This window comes from Microcebus murinus, chromosome 11 (assembly GCF_040939455.1).
Source record: "Microcebus murinus isolate Inina chromosome 11, M.murinus_Inina_mat1.0, whole genome shotgun sequence".
NCBI lineage: Eukaryota > Metazoa > Chordata > Mammalia > Primates > Cheirogaleidae > Microcebus > Microcebus murinus.
This window is the reverse complement of record NC_134114.1, coordinates 60,582,205-60,608,316: the sequence shown is the minus strand read 5'-3', so window position 1 is coordinate 60,608,316 and position 26,112 is coordinate 60,582,205. Positions and strand designations below refer to the sequence as shown.

The following is a 26,112-nucleotide window of genomic DNA, read 5'->3' as shown; positions in this document are numbered from 1 at the left end:
TCACTTTGCAGTGAAACATTACCTGTCAATTGTATGCTGGAAGGAAAGTTGGCTTCTGTTCATCTTACTCTTCTAAAATATTTACCTGCAGAATGTCTTTCTGTTTAAGCCTTTAAACTTTTAATGATAAAGCATACATTGACTACAATTTAACAGCATTACATGCGCAAGAAAATGTTCTTTTCACTCATAGGAAACCATCTCCCTCCCCACCTCCACCTCCCTGCTTTCCAGACTCTGTTATTAGGCTAAACAATGTGTTGGTAAGAAAAGAAGTTGTGGTTAATGCACAAGCAACATTCACTTCATAAGAATATGGTTAACAAGTTAATAGTAGCCTCTAAGTGAAGTGAAATAATGATCTTTAATTAACAAAATGGTGTGTATCTAACACTGATTGTGTTAGTGGTCAAAGATATTGGTAACATATAATCTCAATATGGACATACATCAGAAATGACAAAGATATCAATGTAACATTGATATAGATATTGATAACATTGGAATGAGTCATATTGCAAATTATAGGAAAATATTATGGAGATAGTATACCCTTTAAGAAAAAAAATCTCTATTGCTAAAGATTGAAATTTTAACTTAAAAAGGATGGGCCTATAAAATCTTTTATATGATACAAATAATCTAAAATAATTAGTACAGTATTCTATTTAGTGTACTTACTATAGAAATCACTAATCTATTTCAAATTTATGATGGTTATTGCTGTCATGCATTTGTTTATCATTTTATTAATCTACATATAGCTCATCCAAAACAGATTTAAGGGACTTAATAAAATTAAATAAAAGTAAATTGAAGTCTGTATTAGCTGCACTCAATTAATCTTTAAAATGTTACGAAGACTATTAGAATTTTGGAATATAATAGCAAGGGAATAATTCCATTTTTTAATGGCCTCCTTGGCTTATAAAATAAATTCTCTAACTTAATGCTCACCCTTTGAGTAAAACTGGCCCGATTCCTTACTAAGGATGCTCCACTGAGAGGAAAGAACAAGCTCCCAGCTGGCTGGTGACAGACCTGAACCAGAACACATGTCTCCTGACACCTAATCAAGGAATTATTTAGTTTTGGTGTTCTTCCTCTGCCCCTAAATTAAATTGCAAAAGTCTTCAGTTTAGTTCCCATTCAAAGTCTACTCTAGACCTATCCTGTTTCTATAATTCTTTAATCACTATCTGAACTGAAACTTTTTAGTAATTTTATGATTTTTTAATAAATCCATAAAGTTTGCAGGGGACTCCCTGAAAGTAACCCCCACCTGTTTCATATTCTTTTAATTTGGACTCAATTAGAGAGATGATGACAACACAAAGATATCTGGAATTTTTTTCTTTCTTTTTTTTTTTGCCGAGGGTAGAAGTTTTAATAATAATATAAAGCATGAGAATTTTGTTATCTAAAAATCTCCAAATTTACATTTATCATATATTCTAGAAAATTTCATCTTCCTTCCTGAAGAATTATTTAGATGATGATTAACTTTGCCACAAATAAAATGTTGCTTTTTAATGGAAAAATGAACATTTTTATCAATTTCAATTATGTTTTAAGTTATAAAACTCATTATAATCTCCTTAAAATTAGTTCAGTATAAATTACTTTAAATTCTTTAATATTTACTACCAAATTATAGTTCTTTTCACAATTTTAGGTGTATAGGGGCAGACATGAAATTCAGCCCAATCTATCTAATAGGTAGAAAACTAAATGTCTGAAATTTAGAGCATTGCTAAATAACTGTGCTATAATGAAAAGATACATCAGAACAAAATAATGTCAAAAGGCAATTTCCCAAGGGCTATTTATTGTTCAGGGTGTTTATAGGTATAAGAAAATTAAAAGCTTTGATTGGATATAAATATATATTCATGTAGAACCCAATCTTAACAATAGGATTAACAAAGAGCTGTGTGGTCACATCTTTTGTGTATCAAATCTTGGGTCTTAATGTACTTGGTCACAAAAACTAAGTTCACTAAATCTAAATATTTTAACAAAGAAATTTAGTGGTTCAGAGTACAGTGTTTATAGACTATGCTTGCTTAAAAAAAAAAATCTGCTACCTACAGGAACTTGTTTGAATCTCTGACAATGTAAGTAATAAAAATGAATCCTAACAAAAAGTTCACTGTTCCCACCAGATGGTTTGTAGTCTAAATGAGTATAGTGCAGGAGAAAGCTCTAAATAATGAATGATCAATTACTCCTCATTCTCTGTCAGTAGATTTTGCAGACTAAGTATGATGTAAATCCCATCTGCACAATTTGACCAAACACACACGCAGAAACCTTGGCCACATAAATGTGAGATTGTGAATATGGGAATTTATTACTCAAGTGATAAATATCACCAACTAGTTCATTCATTTACTCATGACTGTGCATGACTGCATTTTCTACTAGTGGAGGAATATCAAAATAACTAGGTCAATTCTAGATAATCAATGATTAGGATAGTTTACAACCTAATACAACGGATATCATTAAAGCCAAGAACTTTTGGTGTGTTAAAATAAAGCCAGCAACAGTAGATAAGATTCATTTATGTTAGTCATTGACCTCTTAAATGCCTGGGAATAAACAGAGAAAACCTTTAAGATAAAAGTACTTGTGTTGACTCAATTTGTTGCTGTTGTATATCTTTCTATGAACCTTGCAGATCTGTTTTATGTGGATCTTGTTTTCTACTTTTGCCTCTCGTATGAAAAAATAAAATTCTCCCAAAATTAGCCCCACATTAATTACCTTTCAATAGTGATCATGGATTTAAAAAGAATAAAATTACTCAATATTGCCAGCTTTTATAATTATTTTTAAAAATACTGTAAAGGAGCTACACTATACGCTGTTTTATTTTGTTTTGTTTTTCATTGTGTGAGTTCTCTCTTTGTCTTAAGTGGAAACCCTAAACTGAATGGAGGGATGGTTGCCTACTGCTTTCTCTGTAATTCCCTTCCTATGCTGACTACCCGAACCAACTCCTTTCCATGTTCTTTTCTACACACTCCCTCTTCCCTGGGCACTTGTCCTTGACTCTCTGGGATCTTTACCTTCACTTTCTGAAAACTTTGAGGAAGACAGCTTTTGGGTTATTATCTGATTGGTGGAGCCTAGACTCTGATAGCCATCTGGGTCATTCACTGTGGCATTCATTCATTTATTTATTCATTCACTCATTCAGTCAACGCATAAAATGATTAAGTCCTGGCAGTGTGCCAGGCACTGTGCTAGACCTTTGCAGAGTACAGTCTACTTGGGAAGAAAAATGAAGAATAACGTATCTTAAGAGCATAGTATGTGTTGTAATAGCTGTATCGGCTCAGAGCACAAGGAGAACACAGAGGAGGGGCTTTTAAAATAGCTACAAAGGGGAATGGGGAGGCTGGTAAGGAAAGGACAGCTACCCTGGGAGTCAGGTCATCCTTGATTCCCCTCAGGCCCTCAGGAATCCAATCCATTACTGGGCCTGAATCCTCCATCCACCACTGCCAGTAGCTGATAGAAGCTGCCCCATTTCATGCATAGGCTACTGCAATAACCTTCTAAGTGATATCCCTGTTGCTACTCCTGCTTTCCTACAATCAATCTGCATAGAGCAGCTTAAATAGAATTTTTAAAAATTCATCAACTTATATCTTTCACTTGTTGGAACCCATCAGTGCTTCCTCCTGCACTTGAAATAAAATCTAGTCTTTTCCAAAGCCTACTGTGCCCTATATAGTTAAGAAATGTAACACGGTGGTGAAGAGCACACGCTCCTGAGACTGCCTTGGTTCATCCCCTAGCTCTGCTACTTACTGGTTGTGAGACTTTGAGCAAGCTACTTAGCCTCTTGGTGCCTCAGTTTCCTCTATATAATACATGGGTAACAGATGTTTCAATGAGTTAGTGTTAAGCACTTAATACAGGTCCTGGCTCGTAGGGAGTCCTATCCAAGTGTTAGTTGGTATTATTTGGATGAGCTGGGTTTTGCTTCTCTCTCTGTCCATATCTCTCTCTCTCTCTGTCTCATATCTCCCACTTTCCCCTTTATTGCTACTCTTCAACTACAGTGACCTTTCTACTGCTCGACACACTGTTTTTTTCCTAAGTTAGGGCTAGATCTGGGCTGACTGGCTCCTCATCATCATTCAAATTTCAGTTTAAATGTTACTTTCTCAAAGATGCCTTCCCAACTTCCCCCAACCCAGGCCACTCTCTAGGATATCACTTGGCTTTATGTCCATCAATCTGAAAGCACCTCTATTGTCAGTTGCTTGTTTATTTCCTGTTTCTTATAATTAGGGGATTGACTTTAATGAAAACTAGGACAAGTATGACTCATCCACTGGTATACCCCTGGATACCCAGAATCATATTTGACACAAAGAATAAATATTAATAGTTTGAATGATGAATAAATGAATGGGTGGATGGGAAAATGGATGGAGGCATAAATGAATAGATGGATTATAGAAGAAGTGATACTTAAACTTTGAGTCTCGAAGAGTGAATTGAAGTAGAATTTTTGAAAATAATAGAAGTGCCAAGCTAGAGGAATCCACATGGAAAATCATTATTTCAGAGAGTCTGAAGCACAATGGGAGTGTGAGGAAGAAATGGAATCTGAGTCTGAGAGGTGCACTGGACAGAGTAGATCAGTGAAACTCAGGAAAGTACCTTTCTCCAAATTCTTTAGTATCTCCTTGAATATATTAAATAATGAACTTGGAATTCTAGAAACCTCATTAGGTGAGTATAAAAGTTAAGCTAGGAAAAACATGGCACATGCATGCCCAGTTACTTTTTATAAGAAGCAAAGAAAAGAAAGAGAGGTGGGGGCAAAAACTTGGCTGTCAACTTTATCTTCTTGACTCTTTTCAAACTCTAGTTTCCTGAGTTTTTAGCAAGCTTCCTTTTTTGTATAACAAAGTCTTTGAGAAATACTATTAAAGAAGTTGAAATTTTAAAATGTGCCCAATGCCATGTATGAGCCTTTTTGCATAGCCGAAAGTAACCTGGGAAGTTACTGAAAGCCCACTTGCATCTTTAGGAACCTGCTCGTTATTTTCTTTTGATTTATCTATTTAAAACCACTGTTTTCAGCCTAATAATATTTTATCTAATAGTTTTCAACATTGAATAGATTACAAAAATCAATCTTTTATCCTAGTGATTCCATATTGTCATTCCATCTTCTGGTACTTAAATTTTTATTTCAATTAACACCAAAGAAACTGTTACCACACTCACCTTTATGTAGTGCATGGGTTGCTATTAAGGTTGAGCACATCCATAAGATGCTCTTTATATTTATCAACATCTTGTCCTATAAATGAAGAAAAACACAAAATAATAAATCACAAGCATTCAGGTTTGTGGCAGGCCATAAATCACATGCTATGTGTGCATTGTATATACTAAGAGTACAAGAAGCAGCTCCTCTTGGATTGTAAACACAGGAGGGAACTTGTAATAGGTGAAGTTGTCCCAACACTTTAATTATTAGCTTAAATAATTAAGCTAATAATTATTAAAGCTTTATAATAAAGCTTTAATTCAGTGAACGTTACCCAATGCAGAAGTTACCAAAATAATTCCAGAACCCAATTTGGGGACATATAACAATGTGGATGTGTGTGTGACAACCACAACTGAGTAGGCCATAAGTAGAACAATAGAGACCACAGCCTAAGTAACCAGTGGCTAGGAACTGGCACAAAGAGGAAGGGGTGACCACAAAGTCTATTTAGAAACAGAAATCTGATTGCAGACGGAGCAAGAGAAAATGGAAAGCAATAGAGAGGGATGTTAAAGGAAAGAAATCTGCATCAACTCAGAGGGGAGAAGGAACCTGTTGGTGGTTCATGCACATGGTATCAAAACAGAAAATAAGGACCTCAGCAGGCTTTTAAAAGCACAGACTACATTTGGTTTCTAGCTGGCTGAACAAACAAATGTATTATAAGGAGCTGTTAATTACAAAAGTGACCGGTGCTTGCCATGAGTTTTAAAGCAGTTCCAACAGTTCTAAAGTCTCAAGAGGAAAGAATGAAAGAAAATAGCCTGTACTGAGAGCCAAGAAACTCTGCTCTGGCTTGCCAGTAACCTGTTGCATGACTTTGGGTAAGACATTGAACAATTTGGTTTTCAGAATGGTCCCTTCCAGCTCCAATTTCTATGAAGCTATAATTATGAGCAGGATACACACCAGTGTTGAGGACCATCTATAAATCAAAGAGCCAACACTTAGAAGAATGGCAGAAGAGTATTTGGTACCCACAGCTGTGCCTTCCCATTGACATTTAGCACTATTCTATAATAGCCATTGTTGGTTAGCTTCCCAGATGCTGTTCCTCTTTCTCCTTTCTAACAAAACCCTGGTTCCATTCTCATGATTACCATCCTTCACACAGCCTTATAGCTTAGAGGTCAAATTCCAGCCCAAGAGGAAGATCCTGATGTCCTAAGTCAATTATAGTGGTCCCATTCCCTTTGCCAATGATTAGTTTTGGAATGAAGAATGACACAATCTTGGCCAATGATATGTGAGGGGATTTCTGCTCCTACGGGGGTACTCCTGGGAAAGATAGATTAGTCTTCCGAAGAGAAAAAAAGGAAGAGATGGTCGCTCTTCTTCATTGGACATTATTACAAGAGGATATTTCTCCTGAAACTATTGCAAGGATCTTGCATCTGTGAGCGAGTGAGATAGCCTCTGGGAATGAAAAATAATCAGGAAGGACAAAGCTTAAGACCTCAAGCATTAGACCTAGAGTGGGCTATGCCTTTGAACTTATTTTCATTTGAGATAATAAATCTCTTTAATGTTTAAATGCGATAAAATCAGGGCTTTTTGTTACTTACAGCTGAAGACCTCCTATCTGACACATACTTGAGTTGAAACCCTGAATAACTTCCTTAGAACCTGCCTTAGAAAATGACTAAATTCTGTATTATTTAGGAAACCTGGACTGAAAAGAAGTAAATGCTGTAAGAATCCAAGTCCAATTTGTGCTCAAGTGCAATTTCATAATTTATGACAACTATTTCTTTTTCCTTAATATTATTCTGCATCTGATTTCTTTATTTTATAAATCTTGAAATAAGGGTTAGAACCTTTTTGAAACAAAATTATAAAATCCTATTATTCTAGATATTTCCTGAAGAGCATTTTTAACCTAAATCATCATAAGCTACATTTTCCATCTATAGGCCAATTGATGATTCACAATGAAAAGCATATAGTTGATAATCCTAAATTAATCTTGATAACTGAGTTTATTATTTATAATATAATTACAAAGATATCCTAATAGACTTTGTTAAACACTGAGAAATGCTATAATATTGCTACATTTCTGGATTTCTTATAAGATAGCACATCAAGCAGGCAGTATATACCTATATCTCAACGTTATCACAATATTTCAGGGAAAAATAAAGATATCAATTGCACAGTCAAAATGAAATGTGGGTTGTATGATAAAACTCTATTAAAGAAAATGCATTCCATGAGTATTAACTGAATTTAAACAGGAAACCTTACTTTAATTATACTTTTAAACAATAACTTCCTACTTTCCTTTAAGAAAATTATGGTTCTCTATTTTTCTCTTGTCTTTTTCTTTTTTCAGAGAATCTTTATAAGCATAATTTTTTAAAGTCTGGGCTTTACTATAAAATAGCCTTGAATGCAAGTTCTTCATTCTCTACTTACATTCTGTGATTTGGGGTAAATTACGATATCTGTCTAAACCTCATTTCCTGTAGCTATTTAGTACTGAAAATTAGTACTTAATTATTGAAGTGATTGTTAGAAGTTATAAACTAATGCATAGAAAACATAGCTCATGGCCGGGCACGGTGGCTCACGCCTGTAATCCTAGCACTCTGGGAAGCCGAGGCGGGCGGATTGCTCATAGTCAGGAGTTCGAAACCAGCCTGAGCAAGAGTGAGACCCCGTCTCTACTATAAATAGAAAGAAAATTAATTGGCCAACTAATATATATAGAAAAAAAAAATTAGCCGGGCATAGTGGCGCATGCCTGTAGTCCCAGCTACTTGGGAGGCTGAGGCAGCAGGATTGCTTGAACCCAGGAGTTTCAGGTTGCTGTGAGCCAGGCTGACGCCACAGCACTCACTCTAGCCTGGGCAACAAAGTGAGACTCTGTCTCAAAAAAAATAAATAAATAATAAATAAATAAATAAAACATAGCTCATGATACAATATTTATTGTTGAAATCACTAATTCAAGTTTTCTACAGATATAATAATCCCCGATTCATTTCACTAATAGTAAAAAGAATAATAATTGAAGCTCTTGGATTTGAGAATTATAAACTGTGTTACTGCTACAGTAGCAATGTAAAATTTCATGCTTATAATAAATTGCCCTAGAACTTATTGTTATGTATGTTGAATCGTGATTTGAAAACATGTTTTATGTCCTCTCTAGAATAGTAGGCTATGGAAGACAGTGTTAATATCTTATTCAACTTATTCACAATATTTCTACAGTACCAAATACTGTAGAAACATTAAGGAATGTTCATAGACCAAATGCATGACCAATGCCTCCATGTCCTATTCAGAAACATACTTTGAAGTGATGTGCCAACAATCTCTTATGAATATAGGCAAGTAGGGCTAATTAGCACCTGAAATACTTTTGAGTCGATCCAGTTGAATATTTACCATGACCCAATAATATCTCATGTTTGTCAATATCTAGAGTGTCAAATCCCACAACAAAACCAAACAAAAAGGTATGATCCTGACCCAGGAATGGGTCTTCTGCATTCAAATTTCTCTCCCAAGACAGATTCTCAAAAACCTAACTCTTTGTGCCACACATAATCCTGAGTGCCTTTTGGGTGGGGGAGGAGAATGATCCTTCATCTATATAGGTATAATAAGTATACTTATATGTCTTAAGACTATCCCTAAGACTCGGCTAGAGATATGTATACAGTGCATTAAAAATACAAAGGAGAGATCAGACAAGTTTTACATACATTTGAATAAGTTGCATAAATATGTCTGAATAAGTTACTCCAAGTTAAAAATTAGTGTTTACCCTAAATCCCAGATCTCTAACTTCTTTTGAAAAATCAGAAGATCTAGCAATGCTAAGTCCATATTCCAGCTGGTCAATCATAATCACTAACCTAGCAGCAGCCTTTCCCCTTGGGTCTGTGTGTCTGAGGTCATTACTGCCCCCACTTAGCCTCTTATCCATTTCCACTTGTTCCTGGCCCCTGTAGGCACCTGAGTTTCTAACCTTTGAATTAACGGATGATCATTTATCTCTTTAGTAAATATCTCAGAGGCCTTTTACAGACCTTAGCTGCCTCAGAACTACATTTCCATTGCCTCTTCCTCAGAGCCCATGACATTCACTCCACTTCTGCCATTTTCTTGAGGCTATGTCCATATTCTTGGTCATTAAGGCACACTATTTGCCTTCTGTGCTTGATCTTAAGTGGGAAATTTTCTTTGTTTGTTTTTAGTACCACTCCAACCCCCATTTCCATTCTTCTGCTTTTCTGTGTCTGTCTTGTAAGCACAGTCTATTAGTGATAACAAGTCTGTCTACATGGAAAGGTCTGGGAGATAGGAGAGCCACTGTCTAGATTTAGCCTTCCACTACAGGGAAGTCAATGAGAAGAGGACAAAGTCATTGAACAAATCAAGGCACAGCTGACTGAGAATGTTTAACTGCCTGGGACGCTCAAGTGACAAGGTCAACAGAACTATACATGAGAAATGTCTGCAGAGAGGATGAGGTCCACACCAGGGATGGGTTTGCCTCAGACAGGGCACCAAGGTTTTATTAAATAGATATTTAGTATTCTCCCTTGATCTTGGGGAAGCCCGGCTGAGTGAGGCCTGACTGAAGGATGAAGACACAGTGGTTTTGTCTACCATTCTGCTAGTTAGTTACCCTAGACAATAAGTTATCTAGGGTACCTCAGCCACAAAGTGCACAGAATGAGCATCTCCTATCACATTGCTCCTTGGTTCTTTCTCACAGGAAGAACTGATACAATGCAGAGAGAAATCATGTGGTGTAGACATGAAATTTCATGAAATTACTCCACAGGAGCAATGGCATCATGTGAATTTATCAATAACCTACAACCTAGATTCCTGAACCTGGACTTGGCTAAGCTTTTTCATGTTGTTGCCCCTTAGCACTCTCTGTTCTCTGCCAGCTGAACTTCTTCCTTGTTACTCAGTCTAAAACCTACAGTACTCTATCTCCTTCATCCTGCTCTACTTATATCATAGCACATATCACCATTTTACATATGTCTTTGTTAATTGCCTTTATTGACCCATTACAATAGAAGCTCCAAGAGAGCAGTCTTTGATGTTTTGTTCACTCCCTTATCCATAATGCCTAGAACGCTCAGTAAATACCTATTAAAAGAATGAACATAAACCCATTCTTACATAATTAGATGCATACTATGTACACAGTTTTGTACATTACTTTCTTCATTTAAAATACATTTTGGAGAATGTTCCAAATCAGCAAACAATATTTCTATGTTATTTTTTTAAAGCTGCATAGCTTTCCATTAGATGAATGTAACAACTTTTATTTATCCAGTTCCCTATGATGAACCTTTCCAGTGTTTCTTTCTGAGTTTTTGCTATCAGAAACAATGTTGCAAATGGACATTCTTATCCATTTGTCTTATGTGACATTTATACCAATATCCATATATGATGATGTCTAGAAGTGGAATTGCTGGGTCAAAGTATATGTGCATTTTCTAAAAAGTTTTCATAGTGAATTTAAAAAATGTGATTGCCAAATTATTTTCTAAAGAAAAGAAACTATAGTATATCATTGGTGTTTTAATTACTATTTCTTAAATTATGAATGAAGCTGAGTAATTTTTCATATAGTTAACAAAATTATGTCTCTGACACTCCCTGTAGATAGTAACTTTTGCCCATTTTTTGATAGATGCGGTCTTTCTTCTAGTAATTTATAAAAGTTCATGATACATTAAGACTTATTAGCTCTTTGTCATATGTTGCAATGTTTTCCAATTGTGTTGTTTTGTGTAATTTAACTGTTACTTAGTCAGACTTATCAGTATTTTCCAATGTGGCTTCTGGGTTTATGTTTTGAGAACAGGTTTCTCAACACCTAGCTTATTTTTTTAAATCCCATGATTTCCCCTTGTCATTTTTTAAAAAATGCCATTCTTTACATTTCATATTTGATTCACCTTAAATTTCTTTTAAGATGAAAATAAGGTAGAGATTGATTCTTAATCTCTGCAGACCCATCAATTTTTCTTTTCCACCAAATGTCCATGTTCAATTGAGTTAATTTCTGGAATCTGTCTTCTGATCAATGAAAATAAACAATTTTTAAAACAACATGGCCAGGCGTGGTGGCTCATGCCTGTAATCCTAGCTCTCTGGGAGGCCAAGGCGGGCGGATTGCTCAAGTTCAGGAGTTCAAAACCAGCCTGAGCAAGAGTGAGACCCCGCCTCTACTATAAATAGAAAGAAATTAATTGGCCAACTAAAAATATATACAAAAAATCAGCCGGGCATGGTGGCGCATGCCTGTAGTCCCAGCTACTTGGGAGGCTGAGGCAGGAGGATCGCTTGAGCCCAGGAGTTTGAGGTTGCTGTGAGCTAGGCTGACACCACGGCACGGCACTCACTCTAGCCTGGGCAACAAATCAAGACTCTGTCTCAAAAAAAAAAAAAAAAAAACAAACAACAACAACATGCCCTTCTCTGACCCATTTTATAGATTTAGGAAGAAATAAATGGTTTGGGTAATGTGTAATTATTAAGATTATAGAATTAAATCAATGTGAGTCCCCTAAACATAATTAATATATTAACATCCCTTTTTTGTATAGTTTTCTATTTTTTGAAGCATTTTTATAGGTATTTACTCTTTTGATCTTTATAACTGTGGATCCATTTAATAGATTATGACACTAACAGTCCAGAAGTTGTATCTTAGCTTGGTTTTCTCAGCTGGTCAAACTCAAACTTTCTGATTTCAAGTCTAGTGCTCATTTCACTACACTTCAGGTAATATCAAGTCAGTAATTTAATAATAAAAAGATAATTCATAAAATATATGTTTATTTTAAAATATGTAATCTTATTTTACAGACAAACACCTTTCAAAATTCTTCGAAGAATGACATAGGATGTATGTAGATGCAGAAACAAGCATAAGTTAAATGTCGATCAACATATGTACCCTTTTATAGATGATAAATCTATCCAGAGAAGTTTCAGGAAACATAACTGGCAACAGTAAATTAAACAAAGATTCTTTCTACTGACCACTGAAATATAGCCACTTCTGGCACATTCAGAGATAAACACTTAGCAGAGTCTAAAAACCCTGGAGATACACACACACACACACACACACACACACACACACATGCATGCACAGAGAGATAAAGATACTATACATATATACATACACACAATATATATACTTATACATATACATATGTATAAGTCTAGGCTACAAGAGGAAACTGGCAAAAATTCACTAATTGAAATGGAACTTGGCCTAGACGTTTATCTTTGCTATCCCTTGTTCTGACTCCAAATCAGAGAGAGTACATGCTTTGTGTTTTCTGGTAAAGTACAGACCTATGCAACAATCAGCATATTTTCTCACACCAGAGCAAGTAACTTCTAACAATGAGTGTTTGTCAGTCCTAACTGGTTTCTATAGGTGGGTGGTGCAAAATAGTCTACCACAGTCATTCATTCTTTCCCTCAAAACAATCATGTGTCTTAAGAAGTTCTGCTCCATCACAGAGCAATATCCCATTTTAAATACAGTGTCTACAGATTCTTGTCCAGGAGTCAAATCAACAAAAATGTTTAAATCCCACCAGGAAAGGAGAGCTTAGTTATATGACTTTGGGAGACACAGTTAGTTGATCTTTGAGCTTTCAAAAGCTCTGCTACTCAATTAAGTGACCAATCATTAACCACAAACTATTTAGGCATAATAATGTAAGGAAAGAGAGAACAATGGATGTGTCTTTAACAGTAATCATATTCAGCTTTGAGTTACCTTTTTAGATCCTCTCCAAACAATTTACCAGTGTACAGATACAGGTATTTTTCAAAAGTGATTTTTAAAAGCAGGAAATAAAATTTAAAAGAACTTTAATTTTTTTTTATCTACCAAGAAAAACAAAACTTTGAAGCTTACATAAATCCTAAGGGATTGTCTTGAATCTCATCATCTTTCCACCACCCACAAGAAGATTAAGGACTGTGGACTTCCTGTTGGAGGAAGTAATTGCTCAATCACTTTGGAATCCTTTGGAACTCTTTGCAGTATTAATGGAGACAGGCATATACAATTATAAAATATTCCTTTCTTTACTTAGAGTTCAGAACTAGAAGTCAGGTTCTTTGACATCTTCTTGTCACACTGCTCTTACACTTCCAAGGTACCTATTCCTCAAACTGGGAACCACTTCTATCTCAGAAAGCTAATTGTTGCTTCTATTGGTTTCTTCCAATTTTTACATTATACTCACAATATCCTGTTTTAGGACTTTATATGAATATTTTCACAATGGGTTTGGCACAATTACCAAAAAGTACTTAAAACAATTTAGGTCACAGCTTTTAGAAGAAGACAAAAAGAAAAGCGGATCAATTAGCTACAGAATCTGAGGCGACAGGAGAGATCATCAAAACCCAGTTCTTCCAAGATACAGCAAAGTAGGAGAATTTAAAATGCAGTTCTAAGTAGCTGCGTCTGGTCAGCTCCACGTTTTCCCAGCTCTCTCACTCAGTCATTTCATAAGTGCTGAGCTCCCACTACAGGGCTGGACTCCAGCTAGGGCTCCTGATTGACGCACAGGGACCTCAGAGTTACACCCTCCACTCTTTAATGTTTGCTCTCATGGAATTATATTAGTCCTGTCGAATGGCAATCTTTTGCCATACTAGACGAGCTCTTTATGACAGTCTGGAACGTGATTAATCTTGTAATTGACTAAAAATGGTCTGTAGACCGACCTGAATGTATTTTAAAGTCAATATATGGAGCACAGTTTAAACTCGTCTCATTTTTCTGCCAAAAAAAAGAAAAAAGTTTGCTTAGAGTAAAAATTTACCTTCCCCCTGCCTCGAGGCAAAACCCCTATACCCCTCCTGCCACTCCAAAGAAGCAAGAAAGAATCAAATAGCCTTTTAATAAGCGTGTTTAGCGCCGTCTGGCTAGAAGTCGGGTCTGCTCCAGCTGCAGCCAAGCCCCGGCGCAGGGCGCACGGCCGCGGGGCTCGCTCCGCCAAGCCCGGGCCCGCCTCCCCGCCCCGCCCCGCCCCCATCGGCGTGGGCGGGTGGGGACCCCGGCTGCGCCGACTGCCAGGGCGGCTGTGTAGCCGTCTCCCGGCCTAGGAAGTCACACCCGTCTCGGGCGGGGAGCTGAAGCTCCAACCCACGTGGCGGCGGGCGAGCCCCGGCGCTGCGGGGAGCGGCGGCGCATTTGGTCCCCCGGCGCGGGCGGCCCCCAACCCCATCCCCAGATAGGCGGACCACCTCCGCTCGCCTAGTTCCTTCCCTTCTTCCATCCCCGCACGTCGCTCCAATCGCGTTTGTTATCGCTTGTGGGAGTAAAAACAGTGTCTTACAACTAGACGCGAAATTCAGACCAAAACCCCCCGAAAGGAACCCTTCCGGTCCGCTCCCGGCTGGTCGCGTGCATCCGCTCCACCTCCGTTTCTTCCTTCCCTTCCCTCCACTGTGCTTCCACTTCCCTTCCTTTCTTTTTCCTCTCAGCGCCCGCCTTCTCCCCTCCTTCCACTTCGGACGTGCGTCCTGAAGTTGAGGAAGTTTCAGCTTTGGATTCGGAGCCCTTCTTTTGCAATGTCCTGGGGCGGGGCCCTAGCACTGGCTCAAGAAGCCAATGCACGGAGGTCCTGGGCCTTGAAAGCAAGGCATCTTTGTACCGTCTTTCTTAAGAGACGCCCCAGATTGCGTGTCCAGACCTCCCAAACCTGGAGCTGCCCCTGGCCACGCGTGTTGGTCCACTGAGCTGAAGACTCGACCCAGAACCCCGCGTGCATCCCAGCAGGCTCGCGAGCAGGCGCCTCTGCACCTTGCACAGACAAGGTTCCTTTCTCTCCAGATCCTCCGAACCCTTAGACCTACGGCGCAGATTCCGAAGTGGAAAACTAACGACAAAAGGGGAAGCTAGAGCCTTCCATTCTTGAACGCAAAGGTTGTGAAGGCGGCTCGTTTTTCTCCACCTGTGCTGAATTTCTCCATTAGGGGGCACCCACATCCGCCACAAAACCCCGTATTCCTAGACATCTAGGTTCTGCAAGCCCGAAGCGCCCAACTAGGGGGCAGATCCGAAGGAGCGCGCCGCCTCCTCGCTCCTCCCAACGCGCCTGCCTCCGAGGACGGGGTAGGCAGGGATTTCACACTAGCCATTCATTTGTCAGCCGTGGGGGAGGGGACGCAGGAGCCAGAGAGAGCAGAGGCCGGGAGAGGGGAAGGGAGGCAGAGAAGATGGAGAGAGAGGGAGACACAAAGATGAGAAACGGGACACAGAGAGACTGTCTTTCTGCCGCGGGGTGCGCGGGCGGCGGGACAGCTCTCCAGGCACCGCGTAGATTTCTTTCCCTTCTTGCGGCATCTCTCGGGGACACGTGGGACTTGCTGGGGCGCGGCTGAATCCGAAAGCAAATAGTTTGGGTTCTGACACTGGTTTTCTACCCTGCTCTCCGCTGCCTAACACCCTGACCGCTCCCCGCCCAGTGACACGGAGAGCGAGGCAGGACAACCCGGATGCCCTCGGTCCGCACGCACCAGGGATGTCGCTCCGCAGCGCTCACGCCTCCGCAGGGCGGTGGGACGCTCCAGCCGAGGGCGTCCCCCGGGGCTCCCGGCACAAGCTCTCCGCTAGACCCGCCAGTGAAGTTGCTCAACTAGAGGCGAGGGCTGGGAGGGAGTGGGGATGTGGAATGAAACGGAGGACGGCTGCAGTCCGGGAGAGAGGGCTGCACCCAGAGGCCCCGGATTCGGGTCCCCGTGCCACCTTTGTCTGCAGTGCGCTCTTAGTGCTGGTTTGCTTGTTGAGACAGGAGCTACAGCCCCCATTTCGCTCTTCACGGTGAGAAAAAATTCTTGCACATCCCTGCTGGTTCGGGGCAAGCTTTTCCCGCCCAGGCGCCTCCCAGACCTCCGCGGGGCTCCAGGATCCCCACCCCCATCCCCTACTCCTTCCCTGCTGGCCCCTGCGCACCGCGCGCAGGACAAAAGAACCCAGGGGCACCGGGAGAGCACCGTGACAGTCCCCAAGTCGCCAAAGAGACACTGCCTGAGGACTCTGCACCTCCCCCAGCCCAACCTCCCCTCCCAGACTGCCTGTGGTCTGAGGGGTGCAGGTCGGTGCAGGTCCCTGGCTGCTGGGGGCCAGGTCGCACTGTCAGGAGCTGCCCGGGAGCGGCTTTCCAGGAACACCAGGCACTGACCACACACCAGGGACTGGGAAACCAGGTGGCCTGCACCCAGGCGGCTTAGGGGACTTGTTTGTGAGCAAGTCTTAGTAGTCCCCATTCAAACTTTTGCCTCGAGCAGGTTAACGACAACAACAAAAAATCAAGGTGCTGGAGGTCCCTCCCTCCTCTCTAGCTCAAGACCCCACGACTTTTCTAGCATTTCTCTACAATTCCCTTCCTTCCCTTCTCCCAGTTCCGTTAGTCCTTCTACCCCCACCCCACCCTGAGCCTCTTTTGTCTGGATCTTTTTTCAGTACTAAGATCCCTCTATATTCCTCTCCCCAAAAGCCCTTTTGAAAGTTACCTGCATTTTTAAAGTGCATACATTTTCTTAACTTCGCCTTACATCTAGTTCTATTTGCCTTAATTAAAGCCTGCTACCAATTGCAATGTACTTCTTTTTTCTAAGCTCGCGTTTTTTTCTGTAAGTTTTTTTTTTTTTTTTAAGGGGGGAACAAAAGAAACGTGATTACCTTGGAAGGCGGCTTATTGCAGTTTAGGGGAAAAAATTCACCGCAGCGCTGCGCGAATGGGCTCGGCGTTGCCCAGGCGGGTCACATAGGAAGCGCGGTGGCCTGGGGAAGGGTGCGGAGGGTGCGGGACGGTGCTGGAGGATGCGGGAAGATGCGGGGCTGGCCGCAGATCCTGGTCCCAGCTCTGTCCACAACCCCTAATGTTCGCGGCTGTTGCACCCGCGCGCCTGGAGTTCTTCCCCAGAAAGGCTCGGGGCAGCTCGCCTGCAAGTTCAAATGCGGGTTGTGACACCCATCATCATTATATCACTGTACCGTCAGCGCCGAGGAGGAGACTCAGCGAGGAGAAGGAGGAGGGAGAGGAGGAGGGTTCATTCACAGGCTCCAGAAGCGCTCCGCAGCTTCAGCCACTCCTAAGAGCCCAGGCTTGGAAAGCTGGCGGAGGGGCGGAAAGGCAGCTCCCCTCGCCTGCGGTAGGGACCGCCTGCCTCCCTCCCCAGGCACTCCCACCTCTCGGCGTTTCTTCCTGACAAGAAGTACCAATCGGCTTGGGGACAGCAGCGCTCCCCATTCAACAACTCACTCAGTAACATCGCGCTGTGCTCACGGAAACCACTGCCCTCCCACTCCTTCCCCACCCCCACTTCCCCGCCCCCCGTGCAGCCAGTTCTGGGTTAGGGGAAAGGAGCCCCCAGGCTGTTGTGGGGAAGGCCAGCGAATAGACAATTGAGAGCGGTCAGTCCCTCTTGGGAGCATAGAAAACTCTGTAAAATCAGCAAAGAACTTGGATGCAGCGTGTTTACGGGCCCACAGAGCTTGCTTGTCCCATCTGAGGGAAGTGTCAGGCTCAAAGCTCCTGCCAACCTGAAAGAGAAACTGAGAAAACCAGATCCTTCTGAGACCTAGAGGGAAAGTGTAAGAATTCCCCAATGCCTTCCCAGGGAACTGCCCAATGGGGAGCCCGGCGTCATGGCACAATTCACAAAGACCCTGGTAATAAAGGGCTGGACAGGAAATTCCCCCAGGCAAATCCCTTGTTGGATTCAAATTGAACCCTCTTCCTCTGCCACAAATCTCTCTCCACATAAGTCTAGATTCTTCCTCCTTCCTTTTCCTCAGTCTTTCAATGTGTCCGTTATAGTGGAATATTTAATAATTTTTCTAAGTAATAGAGACTCCTTGAATGTATCAATGTCCTTCCATGCTGTCAGGAAATGAGGCCATAATCTTTCATGCATTCATGCAATTTTTTTGGACAGGCCCACCCCACTCTGTAAACAGCATCAACACATGGAAGAGTCCCCTGCATTGTGTGACAAAGGTTTTCCAACAGGACCTTACAGAGCAAAAGGTCAACTAGCTGACACAAAGGATTTCTGCCCCTTAGAAAGGAGGGACTTTGGATTTTTCTTTTCTTTGAAGTCAAGTATGACTTTATACACTGGAAACAAAATAAGTCCAAGGTGCAGGTCAGTATAACACTGGAGATACTAGAATGGATGGCAAATTTTTCTTTCTACACAAATTTGGAAGTATCTCCGTAATTCTCTGTGAAGGCTCTACTTAGAAAATTATATCAAACACTGGTCCTCAGAACAATAGTGATTAAAAAAGAAAGTCAATTTTCACTCTGAATTTCTTTGATTAGTTTGGCTTAAACTCACACTTTAAAACTTTCAGTAACCTAGACTCCCGTGCATGCACATTGATAAGGTTTCTTTGATAAGTTTCTTTTGTAAGTTGCATGCATTTGGCCATGATCATAGATTTTAAATGATAAGCTGGTAGAAGGGTTGTCAGGATGATTTCAATTGTCAAAATGTGCATCTTTGATTTCTTTTGTTATTTATCAGCACGCTACAGTGAGTGACATAACTATTAATTATATCCTTTGGAAATAAGTATTTTGGCTCATTTTTGCAGTGAATTGTTGATTCTTAGTACAATTATTTGTTATACTACCATTTCTAACATTGAAATTCTATTCCATTAAATGTTTAGAATAACTGACTCATAGGACAAAATCAGATTTCCACCTTCTCATTTAACATAAAAGCAAACTAACACCTAGAAAATGACTTCCCAAAGTCACACAATTAGTAGCAGAACTATTATCCGAACACAACTATTGACTCCTGGCCCAGTGGTCTTTTCAGTGCTTCTCATAGCAACTTTATATTCAAGATGACTTCATTCAGAAAGGGAGGAAAATAAAGTCATACGAGTCTTCATTGAAATTTATACTCCAGGCATTAGGGTAGACTTTACTCTGAAACACTCCAAGTTATGTATTATTATTCTCGTTCTTAAATTTGAGAGAACCTAGTTGAGTTTCAGACAGTTTAAGTGACTTGCCCAAGGCCATTTTGTAAGTGACAGATCTGCCAGTCTGAAAAGTTTATTCCTCTATCACTCTTCATAATATAGTTAAGTAAAGCATTTCCACAAATGAACTAGAACAGAACTAGAACAGAAACAAAAAACTAATAGCAAATTAATATCCATTTTCAGGAAAATGCTAACAGTTAACATTCACTATAAATAATGCCATCTATGCATAATGGCACATAATTGAAAGTTATAGGTTAGATACTCTTTACATCCTGAAATGTTTTCATTTAGCTTCCAAATTTATTTCTCTCGTCCTCCAATGTTTTTTGTTCCTTGTAATGTCTGTAGACATTATAGCCCTTGACCAAGTAGTTCTACAGGGCAAAGGCACTTTCTCAAGCAGACTTAAGGAATCAGAATGTGAACAACAACGTGGAAAAGCTTTGTACTGCATGCCTTTTCTTTGACTTGTAACATTATTATTCAGAAAATTAAACAATTCTCCAGGCTGTCAAATAGTTAAAATGAAATGATACCCGTGAATATCTGCTTTCTATCTCATGGGCAGATTTCCCCTTTAGCTGTCTATAATAGAGAAGAAATAAAAAGAAAAACATACCAGGTATGTTCAGGATAGTCTATAGCTGTATTATTTCTATTGACTGTCCTTGAGGTCTTATTTTCCCTCCTTACCTCCCTCTCTTTCTTTCTTTCTTCAAGAGAAAGAGAATAAGAGAACATTTATTTCTGATTCCCCAATGTTTGACAAAACTGTCAGAAGATTTTGAATGGGAAAATATATTTTTATAGCTTATATAACTAAAACGATATTTATTTGCCCATCACATTCAATCTGAGTCAAAGTGTAATTAAAATCTTATTCTGTGAGTCCCCTTTTAAATCATGTCCTTATATGGGGATATTCTTTATGTAAACTCCAAGATCCTAGGTTAGATAAGGCAAAATCTTCATTCATAGTCCTGGTTACTAACACACCATAAGCCAGAAGCTAGGGGCCTTACCTCCATGCTTTGATCTTGTCTTTAGGAAGTTGGCTGAGCTCAGGGGCAGCAAGCCAATGACTTGGAGTAGAAAGGTATAGATGGCAGATGAGTCTTCGAGAATTTTATTACCTTCATTTAAACCTCCTTCCAAGGTTCTTTAGGATCACATTTCAGTCTTTTATTTTAATTGATGAGGTGAAGTGTTCTTAGACATGGTGTTATCTGTTGCTGCTGTAAGGATGACAAGATTCTAGTCCCATTCAAATTCAAAAAACAAAGAATTCATGTTTCAATTTCCTGATCTGATTGATCCTAGGCACAATGAAGCAAAGTATCCTTTTTGGATGGTAAACAAATACTACAGATTAAAAATTCACCTCTATTGACTTTCACAGACCCTAGGAAAAGGAAGCTAAACCTGTAAGATTGTGTCATAAATTAAAAAAAAAACCTACAGATTAGGGAAAGACATTCTATCCAATACTTTAAACCCTCTTGGGTTTTCAAGGAAATGCAGAAGTAATATAAGGTCTTCTTTAAAAAATAAAAAGGAATCCTGCAAAAGACAAAGTATTGATGACAATTTCATTGTACTTTAATCTGAAGTATATAAATTACTCAGATAAATTAAATACAGACAAATATCCTTAGAAAGCCACAAAAAAAAATTAGATTTTTCCCAGAAATCAGACACTGAGCCTTTCCTCCCCAACTCCCAAGTTGGGGAGGAAATGTTACAGTAAATGTTTCAATAAAATAGTTTTCTCCTTTGCAGTAAATGTCCTGCTCATGGCTGGGCAGATTTCTCCAGAACATAACTGGAAGACCATCTACATCACGACAGAACTATGTAAGCCAAAGCCAAGTTCCAACATGGAGTGATGGGAGAGGCTGGGCTGCAGAGAGGAGATGACTTCATTAGGGAGAAGAGAGGCTCTCTGAGTCGGTCCTCACGGCAGCCAAATGGCTCCGCACATCTGCACTCATCCTGGGAGAATGCCTGAAGGAGAGCATCAAAAACACTACCGTTTTTATAAAGAGCAAGATCTTGGCACAAAGAAAGTAGTCCAACTAAATTGAATCAAAGAGAGTATCAGTCTTACTCCCCTCCTTCTTCATTTTCTCAAGGTCTTTTCCTTCCTTCCTCAAAGCCTAAAAAAAAAAAAATATGGGTCATTTTTAATAAAGCATTTGTCTGACTGGAGCAAGACAAATTGAAGAGTCTGGTTTCTGAACACAAGGAAGCGGTAGAGATCTTAGAATCTCTGAGGCAGGGCAGAACACAACACAGAGATTTTCTTAAGAAGCAAAACTTTTGTGGTTGCTGTTTATTTTCAGAGGCTACTAGTCTCCACTTATTTAATTAGACTACAGTGGGACCCAGAGACAAGGAGCTTAATGAAAGCTGCTGCCCTGATGGTACAAAGAGACACCATGGCATCATTGATGTTTTTGTGGTGAGCAAAGGTAAAAGGTAAGACAGGAAACAAAGCAACTTCTAGTGAGAAGAATGGAGAACTCTACAGTGGGTATCAGATCAGCATATATAATGATCAAGCAGGAATTCCATTGTTATTCTATCAGTAAAAAGAACTGCAGGACTAGTTCTTGTTCCAAAATATGAGAAACCACATTTTAACCCTGTCCATCAAAGGAGGTCAAATAGTTGCTGTAATTATTCAAGAAAAAAGAAGAGGAAAATATCTATAAGATTTGGCAAATACTTATCACGAACAGAATGCTTTCAATTTCTATTTTTATATTCTCTGTTCAATTCAACAAAATTTATTTAGCACCTTTTATGTGTATTGTTTCAAATATTAGACATTTAGGCATTATTCAAAAAGGTAAGAATTGCTTCCCATCCTTAAGGAGTTTATAATTTCTGTAGAAAAACCATGAATTCATTAGAGTAGCCAAGGTTATAATTTAATTTCATAATAACTAATGAACTTAGAGGAAAAAATAAATATATTTTTTGTTTCCATTGGCTGGTTCAGTCAGCTATGTTTTGAAAAACATGCAATTGACTACAAGTGGATCAAAGGAGAATGATAACTAAATAAGTCTATCTGCTTTACTGAAAAATTTCTTCCACATATATATACTATTAACATTGAATCCCAGGCATTAACTTTATTGCATGTGATGAAATTGTGTTTCTTATTTTCAAGTTTTTGAAAGTCTTCCAGAGTTAATAAATCAAACATGTGTACTATGTGGGGCAGGGGAAGGTGAATGGTGAAGAAAAGCATTAAATGTCATCCTAAGAAGAAAAGAAGTTCAGGGAAATTAATCCTCTAAGGGTACTAGGATCTGTGACTACTAAGCACAGGTATCAAATGCAGGCACTAGAAAACGAGAGAAAAGAATAATGTTCTAAAAATGCTCCTTCATCTTAGTTATCATAAAGTGAAAATATTGTGATTTTAGATATAATATCCAATTTGCAGACTTCCCTCAAAAATGTAGTTGAGGATGTGTAATGGCCCTCCCTGTACCCCATTTCCACAACTCCTTTGGCAGCTTTTGTGTCCTTTTCTCTCGGGTGGCAGCTCCCTGTGACTGCCTCCTCCCTCCCGTATCATCTCACAAGATAACTATCTTAGTTTGAATTGCCACAGCAGCAAACCCTAGACAAGGATTCAAATGCAAGTAATTTATGTGGGAGGTGAGCTCAGCAAACATCTATAGGGAAGTAGGCAATGAGGTAGGGAAGAGACTGAGGCTAGTGGAGGGTGCATTTCAAGCAGGTTGCACTTTAGGCACCTGGAGCTTATCCCCACTGGAGATGCTTAGGGACAGTGTGGAACAAACACGCACCTCAGTGCTATCCCATCTGAGGGGCCAGGGAGTGTGAGTATGCATACACTTGGTGGTGGAGACCTTCTCCAAGGAGTGTTAATCCTCTGCCTTTTCTGCCACATGCACAAGCAGCCTGTCCACAAGCTTTTTGGAGGGAAAGCTCTAGGCTAAAAGATGTAGGGATCATGATTAGAAGTTGGATCAGCATGCACAGAAATGATAAAGCTGAGGGGCTATGGGTGGGGTACCCACTATCAGCTGCTATAATACCCAATATTTTCCTTACTCCCAATACTGGGTAGGGTTGCAGGACTGGCAATAACACATTTCCCACCTTGGTTAGAGCAGGATAAGGCAATGAATCTTAGGACACTGGGAAGAAGGGTGGGTCTTCTCTTTCCATAAGCTCCTTCCTCTCAGCTCCCCTTACCCCCATGTCAGGATCATCCCCACTGTGACCTTTCACGCACCCAATGCTGCCTCACTAGCAAAGTCCCCAGCTTAAGTCTCAGGGCTGTTTCTTCCTCCCAGAGACCTAGTTTGCTTCCCTCACATCTCAACTCCTGGGAAGAACCAGCCAGATGAGGCCTGAAAGCTGTGGTCCTGAGAATCATAAATAAACCTTAAACAAATCTTAAACTCCTGGTAGTTAAGGTCCAGAAGGGCTGTAAATTTGCCTAGTGTAAAATCCCTCTACTTCAGACATGTAGTCACTGAACTAGAAACTTCCTGAAAGCAGGGTCTTTATATGTTATTTTCACACTATGCATATAATTCCTCAGCACAGTTCCCTGGCCCATAGTAGGTTCTCCCTCTCTCTTTCTCTCTCCACTTTTCTCTCTGTCTCTCTGTCTCTGTCTCTCTCTCTCTCCATATCACAGATGTGGAATGACTACATCAGTTGAGAGTGTTCTATGTCCTGAGAACTTCATTAGAGAGTAGGGATGAAAATAGGAATGAAACATGCCGCCTGCCCTGAGAAACACTGCGAACTCGAATGCCTTACTGAGGCCATGAGGATAACATGAAAGAGTGATGTAGTCAGAGAAATAAATAATGAAGAAGAGTGAGGAGTGTGCTAAACCAGAGAGTTCATTAGAGACCTCATTGCTACTTATTTCCAGAAAATTGTTATGTGGGGCTCTTGACCCAGCTCTTAAGAAGTTAAACAGAAAAAACAAAACTGGTCTGTGGGATAATCCCCATCTGAGGGATGCCAGACTATAATCCTAAATTTAAATGATCAAAGGGAAGGATGATGGGAAGGGAGCAGAAATGAGATACATTTTATTCCCTTGGTCCACTCTCTCCTTTTTTTCTTCTTCTTCCCACCCCCTTATCAGTAAACACCCTTTGAATCCCCAAGAGGCTGATGTGTTCTGCAGAGACTTAGGAAGGGAAAGCAGCAAGGATGGGGAAAGTTCAAGAAAGAAAGGGGACCAATACATGAGGATTTCTGAAGAAACTAAAGAAGGCTGCAACCAAATTGCAGAAGGCAGACAAGATGCCCAGCTCCACCCAGCTTCCTCTCTTTGGGTTACCTGTCGTCACCACGTGCCACTAGCAGCCCTCGTGGGACCCCTGTTTTAGGGATGAAAAAATTCCCTTTTCCCTTGCAGTTGAGGGAGCCAAATCCCTAGCGATCCGAGTGGCGACTGAGGTTATATTTTCCTAAGGGTGTCTTAAACAATAATACTGTTAATTTTGTACTCCTCACATACATTCTTAACCAATAGGCCTCATGTGATTTTATATCTTGAGACAATGTATTCTGAGATCTACAAGAACAGTTTTCCACTGTTCATAAAGATAGACTGGCACATTAAGCTGTAAACAAAATAGGAAAGAATACCTACACACTGTGGCAAAGACAATTGCCTTTTTGGAGAGGGGCAGGGAGAAGTGGGGGAGCTGGTTTCAAGAATGCACGAACCTGAGGAATAAGCCAGAAACTTGATTATCATTGGGGATTGTTTCCTAAGATGACCCAGAGATGCCTAATCAAGACTGAAAGTATATACAGCAATTGGAAGAACTGGGGAGAAGACAGTGTTAACTTAGGAACAGATGGATAGATGATGTTTGGAAAACAGGAAGAGGGAGTAGGAAAGAACAAAGGTGGGTAAAAAATTATATTGCTTGAAACCAAGCTATTTGGCAGATTCTACTCAGTGAGGTTAAAAATGAAAACTGGGGAATGATTTGCTTTCTTTACAATGACTTTCCAAATTGATATGGTAAATGTCTCCTTCCCATTGAGATTAAGGTTCTTTCAATTTGGATAGATTCCATAACTATCTGGATACTTTTCATTAATAGATGCCTGTTTTTACAGTTTAAAATGCTAATCTCATATACTAATTAAAGATTTCTCTCCACCAAAGCTTCTGTACCTGTGGCTCACAGGACTTGAACTGGAGAGGGAAGGGGTCTGCTTTTTTGCCTTCCCAACACTGGAGTTGGGCTGGGGTATGAGCAGGCTGCTCTGGGACCTCTGCTCTTCCTTTATTCAGGCTTCTACTTCTCTCTCTTTTTTCAGCTTTATTAAGGTATAACCGATAAATGAAAATTGTATATATTCAAGGTGTACAACATGATGTTTTGCTATACATACACATTGTAAAATGATTTCCATAATCAAGCTAATTAGCATATCCATATACTTAAGATTTACTCTCTTAGCAAAGGTCAAGTATATAGTTCAATATCCTTAACTGTAGTCACCATGATGTACATTCTTCAGAATTTATTCATCTTATAACTGCAATTTTGTACCCTTTGACCAACATCTTCCCATTTTTCTCACTCCTGACTCCTGGTAACCACCCTTCTACTCTTGGCTTCTGTGAGTTTTTAGATTTCATATATGAGTGAGATTATGTCATATTTGTCTTTCTGTGTCTGACTTATTTCACTTAGCATAATGTCCTCCAGATTCATCTGTCCAGGTT

The 26,112-nt window shown here is 40.0% G+C and overlaps 1 protein-coding gene across 4 annotated transcripts in view; it reads right to left on the bottom strand.

Moving 5' to 3' along the window:
- The window catches only part of VCAN (versican), a 104,821-nt gene extending 87,222 nt beyond the window's left edge, over window positions 1-17,599 (bottom strand). Inside the window, exons 1-3 of one of the 4 annotated variants that reach the window (XM_076008155.1) lie at window positions 17,532-17,599; window positions 17,022-17,285; window positions 5,257-5,332 (exon numbers count right to left, since the gene is read on the bottom strand). In XM_076008155.1, the coding sequence (XP_075864270.1) occupies window positions 5,257-5,326 (70 nt within the window). In that variant the 5' untranslated portion in view covers window positions 5,327-5,332; window positions 17,022-17,285; window positions 17,532-17,599. Of the gene's footprint in view, window positions 1-5,256; window positions 5,333-17,021; window positions 17,505-17,531 lie in introns of those variants that run through there. The other 3 variants (XM_012784382.2, XM_012784383.2, XM_012784385.2) reach the window with 3 other exon arrangements.
- Between the last annotated feature and the right edge of the window lie 8,513 nt (window positions 17,600-26,112).